Source organism: Prionailurus bengalensis, chromosome E2 (genome assembly GCF_016509475.1).
Source record: "Prionailurus bengalensis isolate Pbe53 chromosome E2, Fcat_Pben_1.1_paternal_pri, whole genome shotgun sequence".
In the NCBI taxonomy this organism is placed as follows: Eukaryota; Metazoa; Chordata; class Mammalia; order Carnivora; family Felidae; genus Prionailurus; species Prionailurus bengalensis.
This window is the reverse complement of record NC_057352.1, coordinates 691,849-703,499: the sequence shown is the minus strand read 5'-3', so window position 1 is coordinate 703,499 and position 11,651 is coordinate 691,849. Positions and strand designations below refer to the sequence as shown.

The 11,651-nt window shown below is 56.2% G+C and overlaps 1 protein-coding gene across 2 annotated transcripts; it reads left to right on the top strand.

Moving 5' to 3' along the window:
- Positions 1 to 941: 941 nt before the first annotated feature.
- ZNF135 (zinc finger protein 135) lies at positions 942 to 11,308 on the top strand. Of its 2 annotated transcripts, XM_043599999.1 has the most exons (4): positions 942 to 1,186; positions 2,612 to 2,696; positions 5,337 to 5,463; positions 8,857 to 11,308. In XM_043599999.1, exons 2-4 carry the CDS (start codon positions 2,664 to 2,666, stop codon positions 10,548 to 10,550), a joined length of 1,854 nt encoding a protein of 617 aa, XP_043455934.1. In that variant the 5' UTR covers positions 942 to 1,186; positions 2,612 to 2,663; the 3' UTR covers positions 10,551 to 11,308. The 2 variants fall into 2 exon arrangements, with proteins under 2 accessions (XP_043455934.1, XP_043455933.1); XM_043599998.1 differs by having other exon boundaries at positions 942 to 2,696.
- The last annotated feature ends 343 nt before the right edge of the window (positions 11,309 to 11,651 follow it).

The window sequence follows — 11,651 nt, the reverse complement described above, 5'->3', positions numbered from 1 at the left end:
TTAAAAGGGCAAGTGCACATGGCTCAGCCTTGGTTAGATTCTTTCCACTCACTGCTCCAGGGACGGTCAATGTTCATCAGTGAAAGTAAGTCTGGCTTGAGTGGGGAATGGCGAGTGTGCACATCTTGTCCACTGGCACCTAGTCCACTGTGCGCTGCTGTACCCGGGGCTCAGCGCCTGGCAGGCCTTGGTCAATGTTCAGCAAATGACAAATTCGGTCAGCGAGGGCACATGGGCTTTGAATATTATGCTGCTGTTCAAATGTACACATTTGACAATGACGTGAAGCAATTTAAAAACATGTCCACCACGTGATGTTTCCTAGAACCCTGTACTAAGTACTGCAAAGCTGAGTCGGTGTGGCAAAATGTAAACAGCTCCTGTGTTTGGCATCTTAGTGAATGTTTCCGTTTTGTATGTGTGTGTCATTGTTGTCTTGCATTTTGTTTGATTTTTGGAAACACCGGTTGGTTTTACAACAATAAAGTTTACGGCACAATTTCCAATATGAAAGCAGTGTGTCGCTACTCCGAGGGGACTCACCTGGACGCTCACAATGCCTCCTCACTGGCCTCTCCGCCGCGGCCTTAGCGCGGCTGTGCCCCCGGTCCGAAGACTGCTCCCCAGGCTCTTCCCGCAGCCTTTGCTCAGCATCCCCGACCCCCCTGACCACTCTGTCTAAACTAGTCCCGGGCCAGTCCCCGCTGTTAAGAGTGCGGGGGCGACGTTCGCGGGGCTCACGACACAGCCCGCACGGAGAGGACACTCGTGAGGGCGCCATAAGTACGGGCGTCGAAACTAGAACTCGGGTCCGGTCCCGCGCGACGACGGGTGGGGCAGAAGCGCACGGAACCTGCCCGTGGCCCTCTGGGAGTTGTAGTTCAGCGCCCGCCTGCGCAGGCGCAGTCCCAGCCAACGGCGGCCGTGGCATTTGTCCGGCCATCAGACAAGGGAATACGGCGTAGGAGAGCTCTGGGGGCAGGGAGGCGAGACTAAGGCCGGCGGGGTCCGCGCGGCCGAACTCGGACTCCGAGCTCAGCAGCCAGGGCCCAGGGAGGAGGCCGGCCGAGAAAGGAAACGACCGGAAGTGCGCGCGCCGCCCTCTGGGAGATGTAGTTGGGCGTCCGCCTGCGCAGGCGCAGACCCTGCTGGTGGCGGCTGCGGCCTTTGTCTTGCGGTCCGGCTGGTAAGTGGGACTGGGGTCGCTGGAACGGAGGAGGCCGAGACGGGAGGGCATCCAGGGGTCTTACCGCGTGCGTCTGCGTAGAGTCCCTTTTCCTGCTTTGGGCCCGGGGCGGGTAGCTTCGGGGGCGGTGGGGGCGGGACCGAGTGGGCGGGGCCCAGTTTGGGGGTGGGGGTGTCCCCGGGTCCGAGAGGAGGAGTTGGGGCCAGGGTGGGGACCTGGCTTTGGCAAAAGAGGTGGGACCCTCCAGCTTCGGGGTAGCAATCAGAGATCCTAGCGGGCCCGACCCTTCAGAGACTGGAGCCAACCTGGCCTGCATCCCTCCCTTGCTTGGGTGGGATGTTCGGGGTTCGGAGGGTGGGGAGGGCCGAGGCCCCACTGTCACCTCTGGAGCTTCACCTTGCTGAGGGGCTTCTCAGGATGATGATGATGAGGGAGACCAAAAGCATAAGACTTTAATCCCAGCCGCCTGGGACCCAGAAAACAGACTCCTTATATTAAAGTCTTATTGAGCACTGACTTCAAGGTAGGGACCATCCAGTCTCCTTCATTAATTCAGCGAGCACATGTTTAGATGCTCAAAGGGCGAGGTCCTAGCCTATATCCAAGAGCCCGCAACATTGTCTCGGCCCCCAGAGTCTCCAGGGGAGTCAGGGAGTCAGGGAGATGATAAGAACCCCATCAACACATCACTGAACAAGATAACTGCCATCTTGGAAACTGCTGTGAAGACCACAGGGCACAAGTGGGATGAGACAGAATCAGAGTCATGAAGGAAAGGTTCAGAGACACCAGGGAAATGCATACTGCCTTTGGCCTGAGTTTCATTTGGGGCACTGAGCCGGAGAGGAGTTTATGAACCACCATCAACAGGGCCTGCATGTCGAGCAAAGTAGATGCTCACTGAAGCAAGAGGCTTTCTTTCCAGCACCAGTGGTGTATACTTCTTGTGTTCACTTGTGCATCCTGCTGCCTCCCAGGCTCCATGTTCAGCCCTTTGCACACATTAATTCCTATAACCTCTGTTAGGTCACCACTCCCATTTTATGGGAGAGGAAAACTGAGGCACACAATGCCCAAAGACCCCATAACTGTCTCGCTTTCTGTCATGGTAACAGGAATAGTCATCACCCTATTGGGCAACTGGGGGTGTGCTCCTTGCCCACCGTGGCTCTCACTTTTCTTATTTGTGAAGTGGAGTAGGAAAATTTGAGGTCATCTGTCAACAACACCTGGAATAGCCCTGGGCACACAGTAGGTGCCGGGAAAATGCCAAGCTGAGGTTTCACTACTGTTGGGTTTGGCCCAGGTGCAGGGTTCCAGGCTCCCACAGCCACAGCCCCTCCTTCCCACACACAGATGCCGGGGTGTGGGGTTTCTGGCCACCACAGGCACTTGCCCGGTCTCTTGCCTCCCTTCTCCCCCCAGAACCACCTGCAGAGGAGCTGGCTGTTCCTGGAAGAGGCCAGAGGAGGAGGGAATGACTGCTGGGCTCCTCACTGCCGGGGCCCCGGTGAGTACACCACCACCCTCACACTCAGGCTTCTCAGGCCCTAGCCTCAGGTCCCGCCAGACTCATTCTGCTCTCAGGGCCTTCGCCCTTACTCTGCCTCCTGTCAGGAATGTGCTTTGTCCAGAGTCATCCTCTTGAGGTTCTCACACCTCACCGCCTCAGAGGGGATCTCCCTGAGTCCCTCAACTGCCCCATTCTACTCTGGCAGACAGCATCCATCCCACTGATGTGTCTGGCACTTTCTCAACTCACTATCTCCATCCAGTGCCTTAGGCGACAGTTTTTTAGCACCTGCCATGGACTAGGTGCCTCCCAGGCCCTGTTCTAGAAATTGCAGGTGCAAGAACAGACAAGAGGAGCAAATCTTCACCATCCCCATGGGGTCACAGTCCCTGTGAGGAACGTAAATGTGCCAGGTGACGTGCAGAGAAATGAGGTCCAGAAGAAGATGGGCTGGGCACCAGGCATTAACCAGCATAGCCCAGAAGGCCTCCCTGTGAAGTGGCCCCCAAACAGAGACCTGCAGGGGAAGGGGCAGTGAGGTCAAGGCCCACAGGAATCATGTTCCAGGCAGGGGAACAGCGTGAGCAAAGGCCTAGAGGTGGAACCACACCAAGCATTTCCATGAAGGGCAGGCACACACAGGTAATGGGAAGACGGCAAACAGAGTCTCCTAGGCCACCTGTATGGGGCCTAGGGCCTTGGGAAGCAGTTCTGACCATTTTTGTCACACGCAAAGGCCCAGCGCACAGTAGGCACTCAGTGAACGGTGGAACAGTAAAGGTGCCAAACCCTGTGGTCAGCGCTGGACACATTTCACCCTATTCTACCCCCACATCAGCCCCGTGAGGTGGCAGTGAGGAAACAGGCACGGACACAAGTCACAACCCTGAGGCCCCGCTGCTGGGAGTGGCTGAGCCCGGCCTCAGACTCCCTGCCCCCAGTGGGGCCTCCAGTGCTCAGCACATGTCTTGGTGCCTTCGTGGCCCTTGCAGACGTCTGCACGGCTGCCCCAGAAGCGCCCCTCCCATTTTCACTGGAGCACTGACCCCTCCTGGGATTTGAGTTTTGGCCAGCTCCCTGACCCTGCAGCTAGCACACAGGCACCATGAGGCCAGGCGCGTGTCTCGTTTCCATGGCATCTGTGGTGCCCAGAACAGTGACCCTGTATTCAGTAAGTCTCTGCAGATAACCACTGAGACCTACTGAGTCTGGAAAATGTGGGGGAAATAGGGAAATTGGCAATAGAAAGTTAAAACTTCCAAGTCTTCCGGCATGCCTGTCTGAATGGTGGCTCACACACTGTGTGCCAGGCCTGGGGTAAATGCATCATGTCAATTCCTTCACTCCTTCCAACAGCCCTCTCAGGAAGTCCTCACCAACTTACGGATGAGGGGAGGAAGGCACTGAGCACTTTAAAAGATATACCTGAGGGGCGCCTGGGTAGCTCAGTCGATTGAGTGTCCAACTTTGCCTCAGGTCATGATCTCGCGGTTCGTGGTTTCAAGCCCTGTGTCGGGCTCTGTGCTGACAGCTCGGAGCCTGGAGCCTGCTTCGGATTCTGTGTCTCCCTCTCTCTCTGCCCCTCCCCCGCTCACACTCTGTCTCTCGAGCTCTGTCTCAAAAATAAGTAAACATTAAAGGATGTACCTGGGGTTGGAGTTTGAAGCGCTATCATCTGGGTGCAGGGCCGGGTCTTGACAGTGCCACCCCCCACCCCAGATGCCTAGTTCATGCCTCACAGCTCCCTTCTTTTGGGAAGAGAAGCTTTAGCAGAGACAGATGCTGCCAGGTGGGCCAGGATCCAGTATTTGGGCACCCTGTGTCCCTCACCCCCCTCACATGGGGCAGTGACACGCAAAGGCCCTGGACTTTTCCTCTGCTCCCCGGCCATCCATAGCACGTGATTTGGTGGGATGAAAGCTACCTTTGTGGAGGATGTCTGCCCCTGACCCTCAAGTCCCTTCAAGAAAATCATCAATTCTCCATCCAGTCGTGGAAGAAACTGGCCTTGTGTGGGAATTTCAGAAAACCCATGCAGGTGTGATCATGATGGGAAATGCCCCGAGAACCGCCCCACACCCCCAGAACCCACCATCAGCCTTTCTCCTTGAGGATCGTGTTTTTACCCCAGTGTTCAAAGGTCCAAAATTAGAGTAGGAAACAGTCTCCAGGGGTCCTGTCACTGGAGACCCCACATCCGGTTCATTTGCTTGTTCCCATCACCACATTGGCCATTTTCTGTCTCCCCAGCCCCACTTTGTATTCAGCTATGGTTAATGCACAGTGTAGATTTACAGGAGTGTACAGCTTGGTGACTACAGGTATGGACACTAGTGGACATTCTGGTTGATGCGTGGGAGGCTTTCAGCCCCCCCCGGGGCTCCTTCATACCCCTCCCTCAGTCACCACCATTATGGCATCTCGGGGATCCTGTGTCTGCATGACTGGGTTATGTCCTCTTCTCTCCTCAGACCCCCTTTCCTCCAGCAGAACCCCCCAGTCCCACGGGAAAACCTGGCCCAAATCCTCAGACCTGAGAAAAATCAGCCTGGCTCATGTCCCTGTTCACCAGCTGCTCACGGTAGCAGCTATCACCGGGCTTGGCCTGGGTGAGGACATTTGCGTGTGATGTTTCAGGAGCAAGTGACCTTTGAGGACGTGGTTGTGGACTTCACCCAGGAGGAGTGGGGGCAGCTGGAGCCCGCCCAGAGGACCCTGTACCGCGATGTGATGCTGGAGACCTTCAGGCTCCTGGTCTCCGTGGGTAAGGCTACACTCGAGCCCCCGCTGGTCTGCCCCCAGCACAGATTCTAGTTCTTCTGGGCCAAAAGTTGGGATAGGCCTAGGCCATAAAAGCAAACACCTAGAATGAGTTTTGGGCTTTAGAGACCCGATGTTTGGTTGCATGTTGCAGATCCCACTGAAAATGCTAGAAGCAGAAAATCATGAGATAAGAGGGGAAGAGTGGGTGCCAAGGTAGACCTACCTGAGTCTTCCTGTGGTGCTGTCAGGAGCCCCCTCCCTCCCCACCTCCTCCCTCTACCTCACTCTGCCTCCATTTGCAGGTGGGCCTCTCTGATGGTAAGAAGAGAGCTGCCCAGGTGCCTCTTCCATGTCTGAGACTAGCGGAAAAGACCGGGCCTGTGTCCTGGGCACCCATGGAAGGCCCCTGGGTTGTCTTGGTGTGGTGGCCAGGTCCCCTCCACACTGGTCACTGTTGCCAGGGCGGGCAGGAGAAGCAGCAGAGCCTGATTGGCCTGGGCTGAGTCACACATCCTCCCACAGCCAGGGGTGGGGGTCCTAAGGGGGCTACAACTGTGGCCTCTGGGACCTGCATCCAATTGAGTCTAGGAAGACTGAAGGTGGAGCAGATGGAGGGGCGGGAAGGGGTGGGGAACACAAATGTGTACTCTGCGGGTCTCCCCTTGGGCAAGACGCTGGCTCCTGAAGCCAGATGTTGTCTCCCTGCTGGAGCAGGAGGAACCATGAGCGGTAGACGACGGGGTTCCCAGAGGCGTGTGCGCAGTGAGGGGAGAGCCTTGCAGGGCTGGGCGGGCCCCAGTCACACCCCGGGCACTCTCCATGTCTGCCCTCACATTCTTCAGAGCAAATTGACTGTTCAGTTGTTGTTGTTTTAAATTTTTTTTATGTTTATTTTTGAGAGAGAAACAGACAGAGTGTGAGTGGGGAAGGGGGCAGAGAGAGAGGGAGACACAGACTCCAAAGCAGGCTCCAGGCTCTGAGCAGTCCTCACAGAGCCCGACGCAGGGCCCGAACTCACGGACTACTAGATCATGACCTGAGCCAAAGTCGGACGCTTAACTGACTGAACCACCCAGGCGCCCCACTGCTCAGTCTTTTAGTAAATGTGCACCAAGCACCTGTTCTGCTGTGGCTGAGACCAAGCCCTCATCTTCACTGAATTTACATTCTTGGTGAGGGAAGAGGCACACGGTACATAAAGCAATAACTGCACAAGATGCTCACGGCACATGATGAGTGCTGAGGAAGTGAAGCAGGTCATGAGGCAGAGACCAGGGTTGTGGGTCAGGGAGGACCTGAGCAGAGATGAGGCAACATGTGGCTGAAGCCTGAGTCATGAGAACAGTGCAGCCATGAAACAAGCTGGGAGAACAGGGTTCTGGGCAGCAGGAACAGCAAGTGCAAAGGCACCAGGGTGGGCAGCAGCCTACTCTCAATACGTAACAAACTCGGCGGCCTCAGCAGTTTAAACCACAGAAGCATTTATGACTCATGTATCTGTGGGCCCATGGATCCAGTCTGGGCTTTTCCATGTGCCTGTGGGGCTCTGCTCTTCATACACCTTATCCAGCTCCTGAGACCAATACTGACTCTTTGGGCAGTGAGGCCATCCTGCCCACTGGCAGGCAGTCTCCCCTGGTGTCAGGCCCTGACCCTGTTTAAGCAACGGCCCATCGCCAGGGCCCAGAAAGAATGGCCGGCGTGTGGGAGGGGGTCAGGACAGAGTCTCCCCAGCAAAAGGGGTAACCAGCCCTTACCTAGAATATTAGCTTCGTATGGCTCCTCTAACAAATTGCCACAAACCTCATGGCTTAAAGCAACGCACGTTATCTTACAGTCCAGAGGTCAGAAGTCCGAAGTAGGCATCTCTGTGCTACATTCCATGTGTGAGCAGGGCAGCGCTCCTCCCGTGGGGCCTGCAAAGAACCCAGCTCCTTTCACTTTCCAGCTTCCAGAGGTGCTCACATTCCTTGTCCGTCCGTATCCCAACTGAGCATGGCCTCATCCATCTCCCAACTGAGCACGGCCCTCAGGTCTCACGTCCCTCTGGCCCTGGCCCTCCTGCCTCTCTCGCACATTCCAGAACCCTTGTGGTTGCCTTGGGACCACCCGGGGTAATCTCAGAGGACTAGCTAATGTGCAAGGGTTAGCAGCCTCCGTTCCTCACCGGTTCCAGGAATTAGAACACAGACATCTTTGGGAGCCGCTATTTTGCCAGCCACACCTGGCTTGACCCCTCTTTTTTTTTTTCCCCCTTAACACCTCACTGGAGCATAACCTAAATGGGCACAGTGCCCATATCACACCTTAGGGCCAGTCCGGTGTTGGGGTGGGGGCGGCATGCGCGAGGGCTCGGCTGTGCAGAAGGGGCTGGGTACCGGGGCAGGAAGTCCTGCCAGGAAGGAGCGGGGCAGGGTACGTTTGTTTGTTCGTCCCCCATGTCTGCTGGCCTCAGCTGAAGGCGTGGGTGCAGGGGTGACCCAGGTGGACAGAAGCCCTGCCCTCCGGGAACTCTCAGATGGTGAGATGGACCCAGCAGACCAGATCCAAGTCCTCCCAGACAGCTCAGGTCATTTATCCATCCTCCGGCGATGCGCCTCTCAGCGGCCTCCAGTCTGGGGGAGCTGATGCGTTTCTTCACATCAGGGGCAGGTGGAACAGCAGCCAGAGACCGCCAAGCAGAAAGCGGACCTTGTCAGTGGGACAGCTGGGGCAGAGGGAGAGCTGGGTCAGGTGGTCCTTCACCTGTGAGACGGCTCTTCCTCCGTTGCCACCTGGTGCCATGGAGGCTGCTTTCACTGGGGCCTGGCCGTCGCTCTGCTCCTTCCAGCCTGGGGCGTCTGTCCACAGCTTCCCTGGATGCCCTCTGTCTGCCTCGCATTGCCTCCCTGCCTCGTTCTCTGTGTTCCCCTTGCAAGCCCCACTCAGGCCCCTGCGCCAGCTACCCCACCCCTGACCACTCTCAGAGCTTCCTCTCCTGCTTGCGTTCCTTCCCTGACTTGCAAAACTGTATTTTTAAATGGTTAAAGTCACTTGTGCCTTGAGCCTTTCAAAACCATCAGTTTTTTTTCAATGTGTTTTTTTGTTTTGTTTTGTTTTTGTTTTTGTTTTTGTTTTTTTTGAGAGAGAGACAGAGCATGAGCGGGGTAGGGGCAGAGAGAGAGGGAGACACAGAATCTGAAGCAGGCTCCAGGCTCTGAGCTGTCAGCACACAGCCCCACGCGGGCTCAAACTCACCAGCGGTGAGATCATGACCTGAGCCGAAGTCAGACACAACTGACTGAGGCGCCCCCAAAACTATCAGTTTTATCCTTCCATCCGTCCACCCACCCAACCCAAACCCTTACCCCCAAACAGAAATTAAGGAACATTTCCGGGTTTTTTTTTCTTCCAGATTTGGAAACCAGACCCCAAACCAAAGTGTCCACCCCAACTCAAGACATCACTGAAGGAATACGTACCAGTGCCCTGGCAGAAAGGTTCCTGTGGGATAGTCTGTGGTACTCAGAGGGTGACGATGCAGAGGGCTGCCGCGGACAGAGTCGAGAGAGCCATGTGGTGAAGACACCCATGCAGCAGCAGCAGCAGGGGGATGGGTTTGGGGGAAACTTCAGTCTGAGCCCCCGCTTCCCAACTCAGCCAATGACTCCAGAAAGGCAAGGCCTCCACATGCCGGGGACGCGCGGGGGGAGGGGGAAGCCAGACCCAGGGCTCCACGCCGAGCAGAAAACACCCGCAAAAGCGAAGCCCTACGAATGTCAGGCGTGCGGCAAGGCCTTCGGTCACAGCTCGGCACTCCTCGAGCACCACCGAACGCACACGGGAGAGAGGCCTTACGAGTGTCCCGAATGCGGGAAAGGCTTCCGCAACAGCTCGGCGCTCACCAAACACCAGAGGATCCACACCGGCGAGAAGCCTTACCGGTGCCCCCAGTGTGGGAAGACCTTCAACCAGATCGCCCCGCTGGTCCAGCACCAGAGGACCCACACAGGCGAGAAGCCGTACGAGTGCGGCGAGTGCGGCAAGGCCTTCAGCTTCCGCTCGTCCTTCAGCCAGCACGAGCGCACGCACACCGGGGAGAAGCCGTACGAGTGCAGCGAGTGCGGCAAGGCCTTCCGCCAGAGCATCCACCTCAGCCAGCACGTGCGGGTCCACACCGGGGAGAGGCCGTACCGCTGCGGGGACTGCGGCAAGGCCTTCGGCCACAGCTCGTCCCTGACCAAGCACCAGCGCATCCACACGGGCGAGAAGCCCTACGAGTGCCTGGAGTGCGGCAAGGCCTTCACGCAGATCACGCCGCTCGTGCAGCACCAGAGGACGCACACGGGCGAGCGGCCGTACGAGTGCGGCGACTGCGGCAAGGCCTTCAGCCAGAGCACGCTGCTCACCGAGCACCGCAGGATCCACACGGGCGAGCGGCCCTACGGCTGCAACGAGTGCGGGAAGACCTTCAGCCACAGCTCGTCCCTCAGCCAGCACGAGCGCACGCACACCGGGGAGAAGCCGTACGAGTGCGGCGAGTGCGGCAAGGCCTTCCGCCAGAGCACGCACCTCACCCAGCACCAGAGGGTCCACACCGGGGAGAGGCCGTACGAGTGCGGCGACTGCGGCAAGGCCTTCGGCCACAGCTCGTCCCTGACCAAGCACCAGCGCATCCACACGGGCGAGAAGCCCTACGAGTGCCGCGACTGCGGCCGGGCCTTCAGCCAGCTGGCCCCGCTCGTCCAGCACCAGAGGACGCACACGGGCGAGAAGCCGTACGAGTGTAACGCGTGCGGCAGGGCCTTCAGCCAGAGCTCCCTTCTCGTGGAACACCAGAGGATCCACACCAAGGAAAAGCCCTACGGCTGCAATGAGTGCGGAAAATCCTTCAGTCACAGCTCATCGCTCAGCCAGCACGAGCGCACGCACACCGGGGAGAAGCCCTACGAGTGTCAGGACTGTGGGAAATCGTTCAGGCAGAGCACCCACCTCACGCAGCACCGGCGGATCCACACGGGAGAGAAGCCATATGAGTGCAGGGACTGCGGGAAGGCCTTCACACACAGCTCATCCCTCACCAAGCACCAGAGAACTCATACTGGGTAGGCCCGCCTCCCATTTGCTCGGACCTGGAAAAGCCTTAAGTCATAGCTCATCCCCTACCAGACTTGACCCCATCATTCCTAACGGAAACAATACAAATATATGCATACGCAAGCCTTCCCGCACCCTTAGAGAGGAATGAAAGAAATGATTGTGGGAATACCGAGCTCTAGGTCATCCGTCGCCGGATATCGGCCGTCCAAACAGTGGTAGGAAGTGTGGAGTTGAGGACCTTCAGTCATGAGTGACCGCTAATGCTACATCAGAGAACCTACAAAAGAGAAAAATGGGGGGCGTGGGGGAATGTAGTGGATCTGGGGATGGCTTCTGTCCAAGGATTCACACTATTCAAACCAGAGGTTTGCAAAGTGGTGAGAAACCCGACAAATGCTTTTCATATGCAGGAACCACACGCAGAATTTATCATTATTGCACATTACGTTCTTTGGGGTGCTTATGAATGGTGCGAGGCGACTATGAATTTCTCTACAGGTGACTCACAGGCATTAGAAACACATGTTGAGGATTCACAAAAAGGAAGATTTTTTTTTTCCCTTTGTTAAGCCACCATCTTCTGAACAACAGCACCTCCACATTGGAACCTTATGTTTTGCAAGGTTTCTCCCTCTTGAGAAATGTACAAGTTAATCTTCTCTTGACTGTTTTTCATTGAGTCCCTTTCCCAGTGTTTTTTAAAAAGCTTTTGGTTTTTGTATAATATATCTTGAAGGTCCATAGTATTAAACTGCGTCCTGAATTCACTAACAGCAGTCTCTCTGACTACCATGACACTTGGAATGGTGACTTGCCATCCTCATTAGAGCCCATATTTAAGTTACATTGGCTGGATTTGGTCACCAGCCATCAGGGTTATATCAGTTGGCTTGATTTTCCAATCACAATGCTGGGATATAAGCTTACAGTTAACTTGAAATTTCTCCCTTGGGGGAGCGTATTTTATTTTTTTTTTATTTTTTATTTTTTCAACGTTTATTTATTTTTGGGACCGAGAGAGACAGAGCATGAACGGGGGAGGGGCAGAGAGAGAGGGAGACACAGAATGGGAAACAGGCTCCAGGCTCCGAGCCATCAACCCAGAGCCTG